General features: G+C 38.7%; 1 protein-coding gene across 1 annotated transcript in view; it reads left to right on the top strand.

The window, feature by feature from the left end:
* Window positions 1-25,172, top strand: part of enpp1 (ectonucleotide pyrophosphatase/phosphodiesterase 1) — a 78,593-nt gene that overhangs the window by 10,873 nt on the left and 42,548 nt on the right. Inside the window, exons 4-7 of the mRNA XM_084090307.1 lie at window positions 13,490-13,615; window positions 16,346-16,406; window positions 22,414-22,511; window positions 24,912-24,991. Coding sequence (XP_083946433.1) covers window positions 13,490-13,615; window positions 16,346-16,406; window positions 22,414-22,511; window positions 24,912-24,991 — 365 coding nt within the window. The remainder of the gene's footprint in view (window positions 1-13,489; window positions 13,616-16,345; window positions 16,407-22,413; window positions 22,512-24,911; window positions 24,992-25,172) is intronic.

The following is a 25,172-nucleotide window of genomic DNA, read 5'->3' as shown; positions in this document are numbered from 1 at the left end:
ATTAATCATCTGTTTGGCGGCCACGTTGGTTAGCATGGATCTGAGAAAAGGCACAACACAGCAGAACAAAAGAAACATACAACAGCCACAGCTATTATTATTCCCACCTTAAAGAACCATTCTTTCCAAGACCCAAATATAGAGTCAAACCAGTATCCAACGTGTCTGTCTCTCCCCACATTCTCAGCAACTTCTTGTCTCAGATCCTTCAGCTTCTTCATGGCCCTAGTAAAAACTCCATCAGAGGCTGTGTTATTCGGAATAAAGGTACAACAGTCAATTCCAAACATCACACATACCCCTCCTTTTTCTGCCAGTAGCCAATTCAGAGCTTGTCTATTTTGCCATGTCATTTTGCTGGTGTATTTTAGCTGATGGCCTAAGGCATCCATTGCTTGATCTTAGTCTTAATGGTTCTGTTGATTGTCAGAGCTAATCTGAGATGGTATGCCAAATCTTGGGATGACTTCTTTGGTTAAAATTTTTATCAGTTTCTGCTCCTTGGTCTACTGAGGGTTCTGCTTCGACCCATCTGCTAAATCTGTCTACGAAAACTGTCTCTGTATCTTTTCCTTTTACTGATTTTATCATGTCCACATGATCCATCACTAGATGTTTAAAGGGTCCTTCTTGAACTGGGATAGAGCCTATTGGAGTTGCTGTTCCTTTTCTGACATTATTTTGTGAATCTTTGTCTTTTTTATTTTGCTAATTTTATTTTTCTAATAATTACATTTTTCTAATAATCTAATCTCCCCCCTTGCGCAATGGTCAACCATGCGCATCTGGAATGAAAATGTTAAGCAATAGGCTGGTGTCTATCATATGGCCTTCATGTGATCTCCATATATATTGTTAGTATCTCTTGTCGCCCCCCTTTGCTGCCATATATGTATTTCAGATTGATAGGCTCTGGATTGCATTTGAGCAATGCTGTCTACAGCAGGTAGGGGCTGGATCAGAACAGACGGTGCCATAACTGCTAATTGACATCCTGAGGCTTGTTTAGCCTGTATATAAGCCGCATTATTACCTTTGTTTACAAAGTCATTGCCTTTTTTTATGAGCTTGACACTTGATAATGGCCAATTTGTTTGGAAACATCATAGCTGTGATTAGTTTAGTAACTTGGTCCCCATGTTGGATTGGGGTTCCATCACTCTTTTTGAATCCTCTTTGTTTCCATACTGCACTAAAGAGATGACATACGCCATTAGCATATGCAGATTCGGTATAGATGTTGGCTACTTTGTTTTTGCAAGCTTCAGTAAGTACTTTTAGTTCGGCCAATTGTGCTGAGCAAGGTTGTTCACAATGCTGCATCACAACAGAATTGAAATCATCTCCATCTCTCTATACAACAGCAAAACCAGCATGATTGCCTAAATGGTCTCTAAAACACGAGCCATCCACAAAGTAGTCCACGTCTGCATCAACAATTGGTGTTGATTCCAAATCTGGTCTCAGACGTGTAAAGGCTAGAGAGGCAAAAATACATTCATGAGGTGTTCCCTCCCCCTCTAGCTGGACAAAATTAGCTGAGTTTGCTGCAGTAAATCTCCTTATTGTAATATCAGGATATGTTAGTAACATGGAGTATGTCAAACATCTAGCCTGGGTTAAAACAAAATGTCATTGTTCAAAATATTAGTCTAAGTCTTGTTGATAGCATGGTGGGTAGCCTTGAGCAACATTATTCAATTTGGTGCTATAATATGCAATATAAAAATATAAAATATATTTTATCCAGTCTTAAATCTTCCAAATCAAGCTTTAGGACTTGGTCCAAGACCAAGTGGTGAGTGTTTAAATCCTTAGGGCATCCTAGTTTATGTATATTGCTTACAGAACAGAGATCAATTACAGTGTAATAATGAGCAGCAGGTGGAACATTTTTTCAATAGCTCATGTGGATTTGGGACTTCTGCCGGCCAATCTTCTACTGTCTCATTGATTGCCCTTAAATCATGCACTAATCTCCATTTTGACTTACTGGTCTTTTCAACTGGGAGAATAGGTGTTACAATAACTAACAGTTTCAACTAACACTCCAGCTTTTACCAATCCCTCAATTGTTGTTCTGATTCCTTCTACTGGTTCTAACTTCAATGGGTATTGTTGTTTTCTTGGCAACTTCATTCCTGATTTTACTCTAATTCTAACAGGATTGGCTGACTTCACCAGGCCCACATCTGTATCATGCTTAGACCACAACTCTACCGTACTTTTGTTCCATCTCCAATTTCAGCTCCTCCATTTTTGACTTCAATTCATTTTTCTTTTCTGTCTCTACTATTAATTTAGGGATCCTTAACATGTTAGTCCAGCATAAAATTTTAAGATGTGTCATATCTGGTGTTTGAAAAATGAAAGGGTTTTCAGTGGCTTCCCACTGTTTTTCTGTAGCTTTCAACATTATTGGGCCTAAATCTTTCGCTTGACATCCTTCATTCAGGTAAAGAGTTACATGTGGGATTGAATCGTCTACTCTAAACCATGTTTTAGTAAAGTCACATTTTTCAATTTGCAATGCTGTCCCTTCTGGTCCTACGATTATATCATTTGAATTCAAATATACTCTCTGTCCCCTCGTTTTTTCTAACCAGTCATTTTCTAATCTCGGGTTTCTAAGGGGGTCATATATCATTGTACAATGAAACTCAGATTATGGCACAGTTTTTTTTTTAACTGTTCTGCTGGTTCTGATTAGTCTGTTGCCATGGTTGGTACATTTGGTCACGCAGCGGTTCATTTTGGGGCCATAGGTTAATAGGACAGTTCCTCTTGGTATGTCCAGGCTGGTTGCATCCCCAACACATGCCTTGAATGTCTTGTGTTCTTTGTTGATTGTTGTATTCTCTTCCTCTTCCTCGTCCTCGTCCTCGTCCTCATCCTCTTCCTGGCATTGCTCCATTTCTGTTGTTTTGCTGTTCAGGTAGGTATATCACAATTGGTGCACTTGGCTGTTGCTGATTTCCTGTGGTGTTGGATGTGCTCTGACCCATAGGGGCTGGTGCATGCGGCATGGCTTGTGCAGCTGGGTTCGGTATGTTTACCGCTGCCATAACTGCTGACTGATCTTCAACATCTTTTATGTTAGCTAGGATTTTCTTCTTTTTATTGACTAGGTCATCCAGCTGTAATTGGGTCAGCCTTCTTTGGAGCTCTCTTTCTTGATTCTTCATCTTCTGTTCACTCTTCCTGTATTGTTCTACTGCATGAGTCACATGGTCACAGAACTCTCTTGTCGTCTTTGAATTCAGTCCCACTACATCTTCCAGCTTGGCTTTTACAACAGTTGGCATGGCTTCCATTATAGCAGCCCTGAACAGCACTGTTATCACTGGATCTCGTTCAGGGTCTTTTTCCAGCTCTTGCTTCCATCTTCGTGATTGTCTCTGGATGTAGGTGGTTGGGTTTTCTTCTTCGCCCATTGGTTCCCCTTTTAATAACTTTGGATCCATCTGGGTGGGATAATGTCCTCTTAGGGCCTGCCACATCACTGTTCTGTAATGGTCAAGTGGTATGGCATCCATCCTTGTCGAGTCAACTGCTTGGTTGAGTCCTGAATCATCCAAGATTTTATTCGTTCTTGCACCTCCCACACACTTTGCCAACAAGGCTTTGATGTCTCCGATGGCTAGTATCTTGCCCATTGTCTCTTCTTCCAGTAGTCGAATCCATTTGCCCGCCCCTTCGTGTATGTCAGGTAGGCGTGCTATCAGTCCGTCCAGATCTTGTCCCGCCCACGGCACATACTGTCCTTGATGTCCTTTAATCAGGATGGGGCACTGTTTTTGTTCCTCTCTCAGCTGGTCTCTTCCGTCCTCATGCAGATATGCTCCACCCATTGACCTTCTTCTCAAATTGTCCCCTCTTATCCAGTGTGGTTTGCTTTGGGGGAGTTCTTCCAAGAGCAGGGTCCCTGACACGTTCTTGTATTCTTTGTTAAGGATGGCTGAGTGGGGTCTGTTTCTTGTGTAGTTCTGAAGTCTCTGATGTTCTCTTCGCATGTTTTCCTCTAAGGCTTTTCGCATGGATTCAGTCTCTCTTTGGATTTGTTCTTTGGTGATGAGTATGTCTCTTTCTATTTCATCCTGTTCAGGCTCGGATTGCTGAGAGTCAGCTTCCATCTCCTTCTGCAGTCTCTCTTCAAGTTCTTTCAGGGCTTTGCTTGCATGATGATAAGGATTGGATAGGGTGGGGTCTGGGGTTACCCCGGTCAGATGTTTCATGCTTAGGTTGCTGTCTTGACTTCCCCCATAGTTCAGTGTGTCTTGCTTTGAAACTTCAAAGATGTCTATAGTTTTTCTTTCCCTGTGGCCAGGGCTCACTTTTCTGTCGTCATCCTCTCCTCCCTCTCTACTTGCTTCATCACTTGGCTCGTCTTCAAAATCCACTTTACCTTGAACTGTTAAAGTTGCATTCACTAGTGGCAGTTGTTTACCGGTTGAATCATATGGGGGTAGATAAGGGGGTGGGGTTGCCATTATGTCACTTTTATTTTCTATCTTCTCCCTTATTCCCTTAATCAATTTTATCCTCATGTCTCTAAAAAGATTCAACACTTCCTGCTCTTTCTCTCTCTTCTCAACTCTTTTTTTTTTCTTCTATCTTGGGCTTTGTGATTCTTTATTAGTGCTCCCATTTCCCTGCACATAGCCAAATCAAATGTTCCCTCTGCTGGCCACTTAGTGTTTAACTCTCTGGTCCTTTTTTCCCACTTCCGAGATAAGTTTTTGATAGCATCTCTACATATCGGATATTGTGATATAATCTGCTCTACAGGGGTCTCTTGTTGCTGTGACATCGAAGCCATTGCTGCAAGTCTCAATTATTTCTTCATTCAATTAATCAAATTATAATTTTGTGTTCTCAGTTTTCTGTTAAGTTTAAAAATTCTGGTATCTGTTTAGTTTTTTTGAAGATACCTCAAATGGTTCGTATTTATACCTCAGACAATGGCTTCGGCATCACTTTTTCTAGCTGGTTGTGTATATTTCGTTTCCAAATGATGTCCTCCCCCAGACACACCAGCTAGAAACTCCAGATAATGTTCTTTTCAAACCACCGTCCTCGTGCAGTTACTTCTCCTGCCCTATATAGATAAGTGAGAGATGGGGTTAACTTCACTTCATGGCCGTTCAACATGATGACTGAAATATTTTATTCTTCTTTGCTACAAGTGTCTGATTCAAATGGTTCAAATAAATCAATTAAAGTCTTTCTTCCTTTTTTGTTTAAAATTCTTCTCCCTCTATTGCCCCTCGCGCCCCTCCTGTTCTTCCAGAACTGCGGCATTCTCGGTTGGTGCAGGATGTCTTTCTATCTCCTGCCTGTTTCGGTGAATTTACACCCACAAATGAGTTAACTCTCTTGGATTGTTTTTCAAAAACAACCAACACTGTCAGTCTTTCTAATGTCCAACTATCTACAAAGACTGGCCTGATTTCCTCTCCCTGCTTGACTTCAAAGATTGTGTCACTCTCCCATTTCACTGACCTAATGTATGAATCCACTTTTATATATACATTTCTCAGAATGGTTGCCACTTTCAGTTCTCTAGGCAAATTCCTCCTTTCCTTCCTTTTCACATATGGAATCCATATTGGATCTATCTTTATTTCGATGGCTGTGAGCTGTGGGTTCAAAAGAACTGTTTTTAGAAGATTAAATTTGTTCAAATGTGGTCTCAGGGCTTCAAGAGTTATCTGTTTTTTTATCACATTACGCCAATCCACTAAGGGCCACTTTCGTTCAACCTGGTTCAAATTTGTTATTCCTGTCAGTTTTTTCAAAAGCTCATTCTTCCCTTGGTCTGTTAACTCCTGTCTCCGTCCTTCATTATCTATGAACTCTTTTTCTAACCAGAAGTGATTTTTAATTCCTTTGGTTAGTTTTAATGCCTCTTGAAAATCATTTTCATCTTTTCTTTCTTTCTGCAACCTAGTCTCCTCGGCCTCATAATTATCTCCCACTCTGGACCACATGTGTACTTTTCTTCAGGTGTCAAAAGGTTAGAAAAAACTCTATCTCTGTCACTGTTCTCCCTCCTTATTTTCTTATCTCAATATAAACGCTTTCAGTCTGTTATAACGCACACTCATACACCCGGGATTTCATACGCCCAGTCACACAGCTGTGCACAAAGTCACTCACACCCACGCAGAGTCGCTCAGACACACACACTCAGTCACACACACACAGAGCTGCTCTCACATGCAAAACTGCTCTCTCACCCACTCGAAGCCACACACACACGCAAAGCTGCTCTCACACGCAAAACTGCTCTCTCACCCACTTGAAGCCACACACACACGCAAAGCTGCTCTCACACTTATTTATTATTTTCCTACTTTGTCTTGTAACAAAGGAAAAGTCAAAGTCAATCAATCAAACTTTTGACAATATCGGCTGTGTTTCCCTATCCGGATCACAACGATTACAGTCCGGAAGATGGCCAAACAGCCGACAAAACCAATTTCGTGGAATATTTTTTGTTCTTTGATATCTTGATTTCTTTATTTTAATTTTAATTCTCCTGTCATCAATTTTTGTTTTATCATCCATTTAACTTTTAATAACACTGATTCAAAAATTATTTCTTGTAAGAGTTTTATTTTATGTGCCTTTGTCTGTCTCAGCCTAATTACTCCCTTTTTTCTCACTGAGCGGTGCCAAGGTCACTTGTATACAATTGTAACAATTTCGGGACAGTGGCTCAGCTGTAATTTCATGCAAAGCACAGAGCTCAGCCAAAAAACACTTTATCTCTGCGTCTCTGTCCCTTCCATGAATTTTTACTCAAATACAGCTGTATAATTTCTAACTTTTAATTTCTATCACTTTTGGATTTTTGGAAAAATACATTATAAGTAAACTGTATTTTATTATTATTATCACTTTTACTAATTTTCTCAGAAATGACCCTTCCCCTTACTTCTAAGACGAAAACTCACTTAGACAAACAAGACTACAGATTTTTCTCCTTCTACTTAAGATGAAAAATCACTTTAGACAAACCAGACTACAGATTTCTCTCCTTCTACTTAAGATGAAAAATCACTTACACAAACAAAAAACAGATCAGACTACAGATTTTTCTCCTTCTACTTAAGATGAAAAATCACTTAAAAACAAATCTACAGATTTCTCTCCTTCTACTTAAGATGAAAAATCACTTTAGACAAACAGGACTACAGATTTCTCTCCTTCTACGTAAGATGAAAAATCACTTTAACAAAAAACAGATCAGACTAACAGATTACGTGCTCATCATTTCAAACGCACTTTTCACGTAGGGCGTTGCACGACTAACATCAAACAGGACAAACGGATCACGTGCTCATCATTTCAAACGCACTTTTCACGTAGGGCGTTGCACGCACACACAACAAATAACAAATCACGTGCTTCTCACGTGCAACGCGTCTCCTGCGTTGGGGCCACGCGCTTCTCGCGTGGGTACACGCTTCCGTGTACTCAAATAACGTGCTTCTCACGTCATAACGCACCTTCTGCGTTTAGGGACAATACAAACAGATATTGCATGCACTTTTTCTCAAAACCTGGAACCTACCCTCCTTTTACCTCCTTATCTTTTATCACTTTTTAGGTTCTTTTTGGTGGAGTCTTTTGTTTAAGGCAGTCACCAACCGGGCGTTAGCTTACCAGGGGCAGCACAAAACAAATATAAGCAAAATTTGCTTACCTTATTTTTATGGCGCCTTTGTTTTGTGAGGCCTCTGCCAGCACGCCCACCGTGGTCACTCCTCGACCCCTTGTCCCTCCTGGCTGGCTCGCCAATTATGTTGTGGCAAATTCATAGTTCTTTTTGGTTCAGGTCTCGAAGAAGTTTCTCAGAGTCGAGGCTCCAGGTCAGAAGAATTAACTTTATTGACAAGCAACAAAGTGAGAAGCCGGCCGGCCGTCCGGACATCTAAGGTTACATTGGCCAGTGTTCATGTCTTATACTTTTTCTTATCGCTAGGTGCCCAATGGGCACCTTCAAATCTATCTCTTCCCCTCTGTCACGCCTGGTGACCTTGGCACAGTTAGACATGTCTTCTCTATTGGTCAAACCTCACACAATGGTGCTCTGTTTCATACTTTGTTTTGACACTTCATATTGCTGATGCATACTGGTTATTTTCCATTCTCTCATCCTTCTTCAGACCTATTTTTTCATGCTTGTCATCATTTTTTGTTTTGTTTCATTACATCATACTTAGACATGAATCAAAGGAAAATTCTCCAACAGACCCGCCAAACTTAAAGCTGTTTATTTCATTTGTCTATTTGTTTTATTCTATTTATGTGTGCTATGGATGGAGGGAGGTCATTAAACGCTAATAACAATTGCTAAATTGAAGCTTTAACATGCGTAAACAAGCTTTCTGCGTAAAGAGAGATGGAATGTTTGGAGCCATGAACAACAATGGGATATATAGATTTTGCTCTCTTATAGTTTGCACAAGGGGTTCGCAAATAATAATGGTGAGAGAGGGCAGCCTTGTCTTGTGCCTCTCTGCAACTGAAAGGGCAATGATGATATGTGACTGTTATCGCAGAGGCCAGGGTAGCTTTACAGAAATACATTTCAGACCGAATCCAAAATGTTTCATTAGCGCCCACATATTGCCACTCTAACCAGTCAAAAGCATTTTTCAGCATCCAGTGAGAGCACTGCACATCGTTAGGTTAATGATTCTGCCAAATCCACAATATGCAGAAATCTGCAAACATTATCTGCTTCCAAATGACCCCTAATAAAGCCTGTTTGGTCATGATGGATTCATTTATCCATTACCAAGCGTATCGCAAGAGCTTTGGCATATAATTTGGCATCTCCACATATCAATGATATGGGACGATAGCTGGAGCATTTCATGGGGTCATTTCCATCTTTTTTTGTAATAATGTTATAAGAGCAGTTTTCTGATTCTTATGTAAAGTTTTATGCTCTAGGACTAGAGCATAGTTAATAAAATCTAATATTAAAACTCCAAATATGTCCAATATGGCTAAATAGAGCTCTGGTGGAATACCATCCCAAGCCAGGAGATTTTTCCCTTTAAAAAAGACTTCACTGCTATCTTTAACCCATCAAGTGTTAAGGAGTCCTCCAAAAAATCTATATCGGTGAGCTGTAATTTTGGTAAGGTACATGCTATTGAGGAAAACGTAACAGTTATTTAGGTCCACAACATTATCAGAAGTGTACAGATTCTTTGTAAAAATCACAAAATACATTATTAATTTGTTTAGGTTCTGTTACAATATCACCCTCATTATTTCTAGTGGCACTGATGGAAGATTTTGTCTAATTTTGTTTTAATTTCCATGTAAAAAATCATCTTGCCATGCTCCCTGAAAATAATATTCTATTTAGTTCAATGTACAATGAATTTAGCTTTGTATAGAGACAAAGAGCTATATTGTCCCCTTAAAACCGATACAATATTAGATTGTTCTGTGCAGTGTTATTTCTGTTGCATCTCCAAGTCAAACCTCTTTTTCAATCTGTCATTCGCCTAGATCTTGATGCTTTTAACTTTGAAGAGAAAGCCATGCAGACACCTCTTATAAAACACTTACACGTGTCCCATAATATTTCCAGATTGTGACATTGTGAGCTATGTATATCCAAGAACTCCTTAAGCTATCGATTAATTTGCATCATAAATTCTGAGTTTGTCAAGAGACTATTTTTAAATCGCCACCTATTGCTTGGGGTTGAAGAATAATAATATTGCAAAGTGTAAATATTCTGAATGTTCTAATCCAATCTGACTTCTGACCTGTAATGCTGCCTGAATCATAATCACACCAAGCTCATCCATTGGCCAGAGGAGAACTGCCCCCCTGACTGAGCCTGGTTTCTCCCAAGGTTTTTTTTTTCTCCATTCTGTCACCTGATGGAGTTTTGGTTCCTTGCCACTGTCGCCTTTTTCGCCTTTGGCTTGCTTAGTTGGGGGACATATATTCAACAATATTATTGATCTTCCTGCATTGACACCATTATATGAGAACTGAACTGAGCTGGACGATGACATCACGGTTTACTCCAGAGCGGCTATGTATATATAAATGAACTAAGTCTTTACTTGGATAATAAATGTCTATGCGTTATATTCCTGACTGAGATGAGATAGTCAGCCAGACTGTACTCTCTGTTTAGTCTCAGATAACATTGGAGATGACTTTGCTCTTTGGTTTGTTCTTTTCAGTGCTGCATGTGTGTCTCTTTCTCTTGATTAATAATTTCTTTAATTCTTGCAGGTTTTTCAGGGGCAGTGCAATGATTTGTTAGTCAGTTCTGAAACCATTGCACAAAGATGACTTTTCTTAGCACTCAATTCATGTGTTTTAAGTGCTTTAAAATGCAGATAGTCTTCAGAACTAGTAAGTGTATCTAGAATTTTTATGTTTTTTTTTTTTATCATTAAATTGAGGAGAAGAGACCGCCTAGTTCTTCCCTACATGAGTTGTTATCATGTTCATGGACATGAAGGATGTTTCTACAGAACTCTACATGTCGACATTCTAAAGGATGTTTGTCCCAAACCTTATCGCTGGGCCTCAGACCTCACTTCCATATAAGGCATTAGGCAGTATCACACTATCAAAAATCGTGTTTATTTTGAATAATTCCATTTGTGTGGCGTGCAGTGCTCTGCAGGCTTTTATAACTAATGTTTTAATTGTTAAATTGAAATTTCCAGTGGGTGTTAAAACCAGACCAAGATAATTATATTGTAAAGAGTGTTGAAGTATGGTGTTGTTTACAGTAAATACATGTTTATGTTCCAGATATCTGTTTTTTCCTCCTGAAATATTATAATCTTAGTTTTTTGGATGTTGACTTCTAAGGTCTAGTTGTGGCAGTATTTAGGTATTATGTCTAGGTTGTTCTGGAGACCTGATGAGTTGATTATAGAACAACATTTTTTTCCCAAATTACTGGTTACACAGATTCCTCTGTTATTAGGATCTGTTTTTTGTGTGTTATAATAATCCAGTTCCCTCTGCCTTAGTGTGTTTTTGTTTTAGAAGTTCTGAGTGTTTTAAGCGTAACTCAGAGTTGACTGGATCTTTGTGTTTTTTAATTTAAATGAATCTGAGCTCTTGTCTAATTGTTTTACAGTCATGGTCAAACCATTTTTCAGAAGGTTTTTGTTTAGTGTTTTTTTGTGTTTATATAGTGTCAATTTATTTAAATTAGCACCATAACCTGGAAATGACAGCAGTAATAATAAAGTTACATATAAATATATACTTACTGTTACTTACTGTAAGTGGGTCAAAAAAGCTCTCTTAAGTTCAACCAACTGAACCTGTATTTAGTGCTGTTGTCTTATGAATGGATCACCCGAGATGGTTGTTAGGTGTAAACTCTCCCTTAGGTCATGTTACTGTAACATCACACTCTCACTCTTCGGTTTGAGGAAGCCTTAAGTTATGTTTTGTTTCTCGGTAGCCCTGCAAACCATATGTGTTTGTGTGTGTCTGAGATAGAAAAAGGGAAAATGAAGTTATTTAAAGTGTGTGTCCAGACACTGGGCATTTATGCAGGGCTGGAACGGCCTAAAAAAGGCCTTACTTTGCAAACATTGGAAACAAGAATGTCTGAACCATCAACACCCACCTGTTGAAATTCCCTCAGGACAGTGTTAGAGCTCTGCGGAGTCACTGTTGGCTTCTCCGAGTTTAGGCACTCCCTGTCGGTTTTTTTCCCCCTGATGTTTTGAATCAGTTCCATTTTCCAACAGAGTAGCCAAATGTTCCTCCCCGTGGCGCCTGCTGTGTGCACTGCATGTGAGGAATGGGTGGATTTCGCATTCATTTGGTGAATTGCACATAAAGGATCAGTGACTTTCGTTCTGCTGACGCTGACTCTTTTCCTGTCTCACTGTTTCCTCCAGTCTCATTTCTCATTTACAATATAGAACTTCATTACCAGTAAAACAGCTGCAGCTGTTTTATGCTATCATACATGCAAAACACCTCAGTACTACAGAATGTTTTTGCTGCTTTATCTTATGTAACATATTTGTCCTAGAATAAAGATTCACACTTCTACTTACTGCAAACAAAAATGCACATAATCCTTATCTTGCCAGCAGATGCTAAACCTCAGTGTTTTGTTTAAAAAGGTGGTTTCTTTAAAAATTCGGTCATTTACTCGCCCTCGTGTCTTTCCAAACATATGTGACTTTGTCTCTGTTTTGTCTGTGGAATATATATTTTGAAAGTCATGCTGTTTTTGGACCCCAGTGACCATTGTGTGGACAACCAGTTTCAAAATATCTTCTTTTGTATTCCAGGAGAAAGAAAGCAGGGATATATTATGTCGTGTAATATTGCTAAGAATATGTTATATCATTATTTGAAAGCAACCAAACCAGAATTTTTTATGATAGAACTAATAGATAATAATATATGTTTAATGTAACTTTAATAATAGTTATATCTAAATAATAATAATAAGAAAAACTAAAATGTGCCATCCATGTCAGAGTTATAATTAAAACCATAAAAAAAAACTTCCGTTACTTAAAATAAAGTAAAATGTAAATAAACCTAAAATTTTATTTATTATAAAACTTATAAAACTTTATTTTAGTTTAACATTTCTCATTTTCATTGAGTATAACTTGACGGACAAAAATAACTAAAATTAAAACTTAATAAAAAACTAATAAAAATATACAAATATATTTAAAAAAAAACGAATAAAAATGACAAAACGCACAAAAAAATTACTTTATATAACTTTAATAACTTTTATAATAACTTTAACTAAAATTAAAATGAAGACTGAATATATAAAAATAAATTTTTTTTTTATGAAATATATAATTTAATGGTTGTGCATGAGACATTATTGTTACTAATTGTCCCTGTGTGAAAAAAAAAACCCCTAACTAACAATAAAGATAATTCAGAGATTACAAACTTCTTAAATACTACCAAAATGTAAAATATTTACAGCATTAACTTTTCTTTTCCTGTGAGTTTCTTCAAGTTTGAAGTTCAATTGCATTTCGGTTGTCTCAATAACATTTGGTAACACTTTATTTTACAGTGTCCTTATCACACATGTTGCATGTTACTATTGTAATAACTATAAATTATACATAATTACATGCAACTACCCCTAAACCAAACCTTAATCTAACCTTAACCCTATAGTAAGTATGTGAAGTTAATTAATATTACTCAGTACATAACAATGTAACAATGACACCTTAAAATAAACTGCAACCCTAAAATTTTATCACAAGTTATTAAATCACATGTCTGTTTGTAAATACAGCTCTGAAGGCTTGTCATATACACCATATCGTCAGCTGTTTATATCTTGATACTGCACTTAAACATACATTTTTTAGTGAAACTGCTTTGAAACAGAGTGTACTGTGCATACCCTCACAATCTTCCCACGTCATCAGTGTCGTGCTGTTTATCGTCAGTCGTTGTGTTCCAGGTCGACTCTGGACGTGTTCTAAGTTCCGGTGCGATGAGGAGCGCTCGGTGAACAGCCTCTGCTCCTGCTCTGCAGACTGTGTGGAAAAGGGCGACTGCTGCTCCAACTACAAGAGCACATGTGAAGGTACACGACATGCTTTGCTCTGTAGTCCATAGCTGCATATTTATTAGTTGTCATTTATTTTGTACAAGTGAAATACATACATTTTGGGGTTGATACAATCCTGTAAGGGTTGTATAAAATCCTCAAGCTGGTTAGGTTTATTTCATAGTTTGAACAGACATTTATCTGTTTTGTTAAACGGTAGGGGTGTAACAATATATCGTGTCACAATATATCGCAATACAAAAATGCATCAATATGTATCGTGGATAGTGACAATATGTATTCAGCTTCAGAATCATCAATATTTTTATTCTGGTGTCACCTTTGTCCTGTGCATTGGGTTTCCAGCACTAAGTCCAAGCCTATTAATTTAGCATTTTAAACGACAGTAAGTTTTTTCCTTTTACCATATGTCTTGGAGTATCGCAATAATATCATATCGTGAGTTCAGTATCTTGATATGTATCGAATCGTGACATGAGGGTATCGTTACACCCCTATTAAACGGTTCACAGCAGCTGTGAAGTTTTGATGGATCTGAAGGATTTCGGGCCTGGAGTTCATCTTCGCTCAGCAGGATAGAGAGCCGTGCATCTTCCCTACATGGCCAGATGTTTTTCTTTTAAATATTTTCACAAATGTTCAGCTGATTATTTTAGGTCACTTTTTTGGGGGGTGTGATGGACAGAATAGTGTCCAAATAGTGATATAGCATCACTATTGTTTTATGCCAGTCATCTCACATTTACTCCAGTAAATAGGATTTTGAAAGCCAGTTTCTGTATTGTATCTTAAAGTGTTGCACTAAAAGCTTTTAGACTGTTATTACCCTGTTAAAAAAAAAGAGAGTTTATGTTGTCACACTATTTACTGTAAGTTTACTGTAAGGTAAGTTGTCATATTGGGAATCTGCCAAATAGCCAATTATAGACTTTTCAGTAAACTTTAAACAGTCCAACAAAACAACTCTTGTGAAAAAGAATTATGTTGTATTGAAAGTGCATCGTATTTCAAATCTTAAAAGTATACTTTAAAAAAACAACACTTGCAGACAGTTATAATATTAATAAAATACAAGGCCACTTTGGTGTACTTAAAGAGAGTGCACTTACAATAATGTCACTTTATAAAAATGTCACAAATATAAGTTTGGCTTCAAAGTACATTTTAAATGTACATTTTTGTGTTTTAATAATCTTTTGTCATGTTTTCAAGTGCTACACTTATTTGCATGTGTTGACTAACATGCTAAGCATATGCAAAGTACTTGATTATGATTTTAACTGTAGTGTGCCGTTTGATATTTCATTTGAATTTGATATTGAAAGTTCTACACACACACACACACACACACACACGCACACACACACACACACACACACATTGGGTTTCCATGTTTAACACTACGCACATATTCAGACAAAATCAATCAAGAAGGAAGCCAAACTACAAAAAAATAAATAAGAAATACTGGAACTTCATCACAGTGTTCTAATGATAAAAACAAACAATTGACATAGTCCAGGTAGCTTATTTTCAAGTGATAATAATTAGCTGTCAGTGGCTAATGCACCTACAGGAACAACATGTAATTGTGTACATAAACGTTACTGTATGACAACTAGTGGAATTATCTGAACATCTAATCATCATGTGTGTGCAATTTGGGTTTTTAAAGGGTTCGAAGATCAGTTCCCACTGCTCTCATTTCAGCTACAGCCAAATCTTGAAACCCAAAGAGCTATATCTTATTAACCAAAGGTAAAAAAGGTACAGCCAAAATGGGGACTTTCCATTGACATGATGATTTTTATACTGTACAAACTGTATATTCTATCCCCTAACACTAACCCTACCCCTAAACCCACCCATCACAGGAACTTTCAGCATTTTTACATTTTCAAAAAACATCATTCTGTATGATTTATAAGCTGTTTTCCTCATAAGGACCAAAAAATGTCCCCACAAGGACAATGATTTCAGATATTGACATTGTCCTCATTACATAAAGTTTACCTGTCCTGAACCGCAAACACTCACACCAATATAAAACTATGCTGTAATGTTATTTTTGAGATCTGAATTTTTAAAAATGATTCTAATTTAAAACGGTTTTGATGAACTCAACATAAAAAAATAAAAATAAAAACACAACTAGAGTTTTTGTATAACTGGACTTTTTACCTTTTTTTTACCTTTGGTTAATAAGATATAGCTCTTGGGGTTTCAAGATTTGGCTGTAGCTGAAATGAGAGCAGTGGGAACTGATCTTCGAACCCTTTAAAAACCCACATTGCACGCACATGATGATTATATGTTCAGATAATTCCACTAGTTGTCATACAGTAACGTTTATGTACACAATCACATGTTGTTCCTGTAGGTGCATTAGCCACTGACAGCTAATTATTATCACTTGAAAATAAGCTACCTGGACTATGTCAATAGTTTGTTTTTATCATTAGAACACTGTGATGAAGTTCCAGTATTTCTTATTTATTTTTTTGTAGTTTGGCTTCCTTCTTGATTGATTTTGTCTGAATATGTGCGTAGTGTTATCGTCGTACCAAGGCCAACTATTCCACCCTCTCCCTCCATCAAAAAAACTGAATTGTTCCTCATTGGCCTTTCATTTCTCTTTCTCACTTTTAAGTCGATGCAAATCTTGGAAAATGTAACACTGCAAGAACAAATACACCAGAGTTTCCAGTTACTAATACTTGCTTTCTCTTCCTTCTTTCTTCACAGGTGAAAAAACTTGGCTTGAAGAGGACTGTGAGGACATCAGCACACCTCAATGTCCTGCTGGGTAACAGACTTATGTTTATAAATGAGATCTGTGGCTCTGTATCAGGTTAATATCCTTAACTCAAAGCTTAGAAATTAGCATCTATAGTTAATGAGCCTTTGAATGTTTTATAGACGCATTGTGTGTGTTGGCCACCACGTTTCTTTGACAATATGTTTTTACCAACCTTTGAGATAAAACATTATTTGTTTCTTTTGAAAATTATATCCCTGGCTACGTCAGAAAGCTAAAACAGCTGCCTCACTGTTATCCAAAGACTTCACAGACTTCACTGGAACTGATCTTCAAAGCCTCTGAAAACACAAATTGCTCACATATGACGTATGTGTTAACCTTTTTAGATGTTGGCTGGGTCAGCTCATAATTCCACTAGTTGTCATACTGCAGTAACGTTTATGTACACAATCATAGTTTGATCCTGTAGGTGCATTAGCCACTGACAGCTAATTATTATCTCTTGAAAACAGCATACAACACATCTAACATAAACATGACCCAACAGCAGTGAACAGAAACAGAGGTAAACAAAGATAATTAGTGACACATACCTGACCTGATTGACGTAATCAAATTAACAACCATCAGGGGAAACAGGGGAAAAGTGCAAACAGAAACAAAGTCCAAACTGAGTGACATTGTGACAGTATTATATTTTACTTATATAATACATTTTTTAAAAATATTATGTACAAGTCCTGTCATTAAACTCTAAATGGCACCGGCTGATAGGTCCTTATCTCAGTTTGTTAGCGATCACATCGTTTCTACATAGCGCAGCTGATTGGTTGCTGTGGCATCAGAGGCAAATGAGCTTGCTGCTCAACATTTAAATACTTGGCATTGCTTGCTGTTAGCAGTCTGCAACGCACGTTCAGAAACCCTCCACCTTCCCCAGCTCCACCTGTATAGATCTGCTATGGGGTTATTTCATGTATGCTATATGTTCAGCAGTAGCATGTCTTAACAGCAGCGTGTCTGTGGATGTATTGGCTGTAGCAAGTCTCTGTACTTGTACTTTGGTCTCTATTCCACTGAGAAATACTTTAACATTGCCACATCCATTACCATGCCTGTCACGATCTCACACACAGGAAATAGGGCGAAGATCCAATCGCAGTAAGTATGTTTATTATAAGGGTAATCCGTTACTCAGAAACAGTCCAGGCAAGGGTCAAAACCAAGGTAGCAATCAAACATAAACAGGAACAAGACAACGGGCAATAACAGAACTCAGAAGAGGCGTGAATATACAAGGACTCCGTGACACATACTAAAACAGACAGGGTTATATACACAGGGAAATGACAATGCTAATGGGGAATTGACTGAGTGCAATGATTAGTGATAAAGAACAGCTGAGTGCAATGATGAGACAAGGATCGTGGGGAATGTAGTTTCAAAATGTGACTGACACCGTGGGGAAGGAGGACATCTAGTGGACACCTGGAGAACACACACCTGACACCGTGACATAACCCCCCCTCTATGGAGTGGCTACCAGACACTCCAAGACAACAAAACCCAAAACACAAAACAAGAGTCCAGGGCGGGAGGTTGACTGGTGGAGGATCAGGGGGAGGGATGGGGGGCCAGGTCCATGGAGGGAAACGGGGACAGAGAGTGACAGTTCATCTGGCGGCCAGAGCGGAGACGACAGTCCCTCGGGCGACCAGGGTGAAGCAGACTTTCCCTCGAGTGGCCAGGGCGGAGCAGGTCGTGCAGGTGGCCAGGACTGAAACGACAGTCCATCGGGCGGCCAGGGCGGAGACTCTCCCTCGGGCGGCCAGTGCGGAGACTTTCCCTCGGGCGGCCAGGGCGGAGACCCCCCCCTCGGGCGGCCAGGGCGGAGACGACCCCTCGGGGCGGCCACGGCACAGGAACAGACACCGACTCAGGAACAGACACCACCGGCTCAGGCACTGGAACAGACACCACCGGCTCAGGCACTGGAACAGACACCACCGGCTCAGGCACTGGAAAAGACACCACCGGCTCAGGCACTGGAACAGACACCACCGGCTCAGGAACTGGAACAGACACCACCGGCTCAGGAACTGGAACAGACACCACCGGCTCAGCAGACGTGACGCGAACAGTCTCTGTGGCGGCCATCTTGTTCGCAGACACAGGCTCGGCAGACGTGACGTGAACAGTCTCGGCGGCGGCCATCTTGTCCGAAGACACAGGCTCGGCGGCGGCAATCTTGTCCGAAGACACAGGCACGGCGGTGGCCATCTTGTCCGAAGACACAGGCTCGGCAGACGTGACGTGAACAGGCTCGGCGGCGGCCATCTTGTCCGAAAACACAGGCTCGGCAGACGTGACGTGAACAGGCTCGGCGGCGGCCATCTTGTCCGAAGACACAGGCTCGGCGGTGGCCATTTTGTCCGAAGACACAGGCTCGGCAGACGTGACGTGAACAAGCTCGGCGGTGGCCATCTTGTCCGAAGACACAAGCTCTGCGGACGTGACGTGAACATTCCTGGGAATTTCCAGGATCTTGAACAGCGTCGAAAAATAATCTAATAAGGTTTCAGCGGCCATCTTCTCAGGGGACACAGGCTCTGCGGCGGCCATCTTGTCCGGAGACACAGGCTCGACAGACGTGACGTGAACAGTCTCTGGATCGGCAGACGTGCGTCTCTTACCCCCTCTCCGTCTGCGACGGTGAGACGGTGGCTCCAATCCGTCCCTCACCAGCCCAGAGTCGAAGGGGGGCCATGGTGGAGAGTGGTGTTGGACTTCCTCTCGACCAACCACTCCTCTGCGACCTCCCCGGGTCCCACGAAAAATGACCAGACGGGTTCCCTCAAAACCCTCTCTCCTCTCCCGCTCGATGGCTGGGGAAGAGAAGTTACTGAACATACTGCTGGATCTTTGAGTGTGACGGAGTCCTTCTGTCACGATCTCACACACAGGAAATAGGGCGAAGATCCAATCGCAGTAAGTATGTTTATTATAAGGGTAATCCGTTACTCAGAAACAGTCCAGGCAAGGGTCAAAACCAAGGTAGCAATCAAACATAAACAGGAACAAGACAACGGGCAATAACAGAACTCAGAAGAGGCGTGAACATACAAGGACTCCATGACACATACTAAAACAGACAGGGTTATATACACAGGGAAATGACAATGCTAATGGGGAATTGACTGAGTGCAATGATTAGTGATAAAGAACAGCTAAGTGCAATGATGAGACAAGGATCGTGGGGAATGTAGTTTCAAAATGTGACTGACACCGTGGGGAAGGAGGACATCTAGTGGACACCTGGAGAACACAAACCTGACACCGTGACAATGCCAATATCTCCGAGAGTTGTCATGACAGAAATATATTTCAACTCTCAGGATAGTTTTAGCATGAATACAGCAAATGTTAATTTAGTTTTGGCAGATTAGATCTGCTACGCTGCTGCTGTTGAAGTATGGACTTGCTACTCCTAATAGATACACAGACGATTTAAGATATGCTGCTGCTGCATAAATAGACATACATTAATCCTGTAGCAGATCTAGACAGGTGGAGCTGGGGGAGGTGGAAGGTTTCTGAGGAACTCTGTCTTAGTCCATTGCATTTTTCTTAATTGAATAACTTAAAGTGGTCCTATTATGTTTTTTTGAAAATTCCCTTTCATGCAGTGTGTAATATAGCTGTTTGTGAATGGAAACGTTCTGCAAAGTTGTAAAGTCGAAAGTGCACTATAAATAAAGTTAATGTCTCCCAAAAGAAAGAATCGACTCTGAACCGCCTTTACGAGTCGTTTTTAATTTACTTTACGGTTCTACGTCACTACAATATACATTTGCATAATGCCCGCCTATGTTGTACGTTGTCCGCCCACAAACAACTTGACCAGCCCTCAAATGTCATTTTACTGACGACTGCTTCTCAAATCTCGGAGTTCAACGCGGGTATTCACAAAATGCTTGCTCTTGAAAGATGGGTCAGTACCCAATTTATTTGGACCAGCTTGTTCCTCAGAATCACAGCCTGTAAGTATGAATAATTATTGATGTATACATTTTCTACCGGGTGTTCAAAATAGTTTTGTGTTTTATATTGTGTGAGTTTCCAGCTAACCAGCTAACTCGCGTTATTACGGAAATACTTCTGCTAAGCAGCTGTGGGCCATTGTTACCTAAAACTGTATCTATTAATGCAGATTATCTGTCGTTATTACTACTTTGAGCAAAGATAAAGGATGGAGCAAGATTTGCTTTACAAACGTTTGTTACATCAGTCATTCACGTTAGTGCTGGGCTAACATATGCACCGTTATTGATACAATTCCCGCACCCCAATAAATTATAAGTACATATCACTTTGTTGATGGATGTACACTTGTTATTGCTGATGGTGAGGAATTACAGTTGCAACATATCATAATGTACCTCAAACTGAGTAGAGTATCACTGAGAAACGTCCTGCTCAAGTCGGCCTTGCGATGGAGGTTCGGGTTGAATAAGTTCTTTCAATGTTTCGTCATCGGACTCGCGCTCGGATTGGTAAAATCGACGCCATCGTTACTGTTTTTATAGAGTGTACAATCGCTGAGCTTTAGAAAGAAGCCCCTGGACAGAGCTGACGTTCAGTTATGGTAATTGGCATTAGCTTTCAAAACACGCGCAGTAGACCAATCACAACAGACTGGGCCATCTGGCCAATCAGAGCAGAGTAGGCCCTCGGAAAGGAGGGATTCATCTGACGAGTCGTTTGAGAATCATTGAACAATGTGGTGATGTGCACATGAGAAAATTAAACTGTTTTTTGACTCTTGATGTATGTAAACCTGTTGTAGACCTCCAAAACAAAACTAGGAGCCTTTAAAATAGCATAATAGGGGCACTTTAATGTTGTTGTTTTTTGTGACAAATTATATGAGCATAACTTCAGTAGTTGAACTGAAAGAATTAACATTACTTTGGAAATCATGTATTGTATTGGAATATTAGAGTATTTAGATCACCAGTGTACTTATTTGATTAGTGGTCTATAAAAAGTATTTATTGTACATCATAATTATTTAAATTGGCAGCATCCTAAAACTGACCGTGCCTTCGCAAGTTTAAATTAGCTTTTAAATCACATGTGGACTCAGACTTTTAAATGGCACTGTATATAAATGCATATATTTAGATGCACAGAGAGATGTTTAGGGGTGTGTGTGTGTTTATGTCTGACTCTGGGTAAATGGACTGTTTGGTCAGTGTTGTCTTTTCCATTAGCTATAATAAACTCACTCTGAAATGCATTTAGCTTTGCCCATAATGACATTCACTGGTATAAACACAAACAAACAACTTAATGAGCCATGTGCTCTGTTGAGAAGACTTTCAAACAGTTATTGCTGCCATTTCATCTCATCATAAAACACATTATGAGGTGTAGTGGGGAGCCATAATAATTTAAAAAATATAAAAGTAATATTCAGGAAAATTGTTGTTTTGCTGTGGGCTTGTATATTTAGTGGCATTTCCTTTCATGTTATATTATTATTTTATTATAGTTTGAAATTGAGTAATCTCACAAAAAATGTAGCTAATGTTTTATGCATTATTCTCTTTTTATAAAGGCACAATCTTCTTTTCAGTTTTGAAGGATACGGTTAAGGATGGCTGATGGGGCTTTTAGGAGTTGTTTGGAAGTGGAACGACATGCTAATGTAACTCTATAGTGTTGCTTTACATAAGATATGACAAAAACAAATTGTTAGATTTTAATATAACCAAAGGCGCAATATCCCTGTCTATTAAATCACTCATCCAAAAGCAGTTTGTCCAAAACTTGTTTTTTACCGTAGAGCTTTTTCAGCAATTTCAAAGCATGTTGGTTGTTGGATTTGGCGTTTTGGGTGTGACACCAACATCTGCTCTTCGGGTGAAACTGTGCTCATGTTTCCTATTGCTATTTTTACTTATGCATGAGCACTTCTACTTAAAGAGGAAGCTACTTTTTTCCATGGTATGACAAGCATTTGAAAAAAGCATTTTATCTTTTTCTTTAGGTTTTCGAAACCGCCGCTGCTGCTTGTGTCTCTGGACGGATTCAGGGCAGGATACATGAAAGCGTACAGCAGCCTGCTTCCTGTCATCAGCAAACTCAGTATGTCACATTAACTCAAAGTTTGACCCCGGCTACAGTCGTGCTCAAATGTTGACATACAGCTTACAGAATCTGCTAAATGTTTATTGTTTAAACAAAATAAGAAGGATCATGCAAAATGCATGTTATTTTTTATTTAGTACTGTCCTGATTAAGATATTTTACAAACGTTTTTTTTTTTTTTTTTTTTTACATATAGTCCACAAGAGAAAAGAATAGCTGAATTTATAAAAATTATATACCATTCCAAATTTTACATAACCTTGATTCTTAATACTGTGTGTCGTTACCTGGATGATTTTAATTTTTTTATGGTTGTTCTTGAGTCCCTTGTTTGTGCTGAGCAGTTGTTCTTAAGTGCCCAATGTTCTTAAGAAAAATCCTCCAGGTCCTGAAAATTCTTCAGTTTTCCAGCATCTCTTGCATATTTGAACCCTTTCCAGCAGTGACTATATGATTTTGAGATCCATATTTTCAGATTATTTTCTTTTGAACAGGATAAAGATGTCCAAATTTTCTGCCCTTCGGAAGCCACAGAAGATACTTGTATGTCTCCCGAAAGACAAATTAAGCACAATTTACTTTGATCATCAAATTCATAAAGTTTTCACCCCCTGGCTTTTAATGCCTCGTGTGTTTCATGTACATTTTTGAATGGGGTTTTTATTTTTATAAATTCAGCTATTTTTTTTGTCTTGTGAAACATCTTCGGTAACACTTTACTTGAAGGGGTGTGCATAAGACTGACATGACACCGTCATAATCATGACATGACACATGTCATGAATATGAAGGAGGTTTTATGCATGTTTATGACAAATGTCATTAAGTGTCATTCGCTCAATTATGACATTTTTAATGCAAATATGACATTGTGTGAGATGTCTTTATGGCAACTTGTCATAAATATGTCATAAACATGACATAGCAGATTAATTATCAAACTTAAGAAACCACTTAGCTTTATGGGTTAACATTTCATTAAACTGTCATGTGGTTGGTTTTGACATTGGCTGAAGCCATTATAACATTTTAATGACAAATTAAATTTGTACCACTGTAGTTGAGGTCAAGAAAAACATTCATGACACAGTTATAATGGCCTCATGACAGCCAATGTCAAAACCAACCACCTGACAGTTTAATGAAATGTTAACCCATAAAGTGGTTTCTTAAGTTTGATAGTTAATCTGCGATGTCATTGTTTATGACAATTTATGTTGTCTTGGTAATGTCAAGTTGTCATGACAAAGACACTGACAGGTTATGATGCATTGGTTTATGTTCAGTTGTCATAACAAAGACATCTCAAACAATGTCATATTTGCATTAAAAATGTTATAATTGAGCGAATGACACTTAATGACAGTTGTCATAAACATGCATAAGACCTCCTTCATATTTATGACATCTGCCATGTCATGATTATGAAGGTGTCTTATGCACACCCCTTCAAGTAAAGTGTTGCCACATCTTCTGTGTAAAATATCTTATTCAGGACAGTACTAAATAAAAAATAACATGCATTTTGTATGATCCTTCTTATTTTGCTAAAATAATTAACGTTTTGCTGATTCTGCAAGGTGTACGTGAACTTTTGAGCACGACTGTATATTAAGTCTCTCATATATGTTAGGAGCATGTACTGAACATTGTGGTAATACAAACGTTTACTTATATTAATCCAAAATTTCGGCTAAAATTACTGAATTGGTCTATTAAAAGCAACAGAAACATGACAAAGACATGACAAACAAGACAGATATCGTGATACTGTGCTGTGGTTAATCTAAACCAGTGGTTCTCAACTCGTTTTGACTCCAAGGACCCCCATTGTCCACAACAACAGTCAAGTCCCCATGTAGACTAATAGGTTTCCTCTGGTACATCTGTAACAACAGAGTTTTGTTTACAATATTTTTTTATATATTTACCAAAACTAGGAGCATCCATAGATTCAAATACTGTAAGTGATAATAAATAAATAATGACTAATCTAAACTAAACTAAAAAATGATTAAATAAAGTTTAAGAATTCCAGACATTTTAAGAGATAAATGTTTTTCTTTTTACTATTGAATTTATTTAAATTTTCCAGTCATTCATGATTTACTAGATAAAAGATTAAGGATAAGTATTTAAAAAAAATGTTGTTTACTCACAATCTCTACTTTTCCAGGTGTAGAAAGCACTTTAAAAATTAGGCTACCTCATACAGTATATCCAGATTTGCCATCTTTTTTGTCTCATTTTAAATCATTTTAAGTCATCTTGAAACCCCTTTGGAAGTTTGCTGAGGGCCTCTAGTGGCCCCAGACCCCCTGGTTGATAACCACTGGTTTATATTAACTAGTACACCAGCTCCAGTGGTTGAGGTGATGCCATGTTTTGTTTCCTCAGAGAAATGTGGAACCTCCACGCCATATATGCGACCTGCATATCCCACCAAGACCTTCCCAAACCATTACACTATAGTGACAGTAAGTGACAGGTAGAAATTGATCCACAATTACTCATAAAGAACTACATATGCATCAAAATAATGACAGTTGTTATTGCTTTCTGTAGTAGATAGTTTATGTTTGATTTGAATCCCTTTCTATTTACATCAATGAGGGTAAGACTATCAAATTACTAAGTTACTGTTAGTTCCATTGGTTG

This window comes from Abramis brama (assembly GCF_963993115.1).
Source record: "Abramis brama genome assembly, chromosome: 18".
Classification (NCBI taxonomy): Eukaryota; Metazoa; Chordata; class Actinopteri; order Cypriniformes; family Leuciscidae; genus Abramis; species Abramis brama.
Note: the sequence above shows the minus strand (reverse complement) of the source record. Positions and strands in the feature narration are given on the sequence as shown.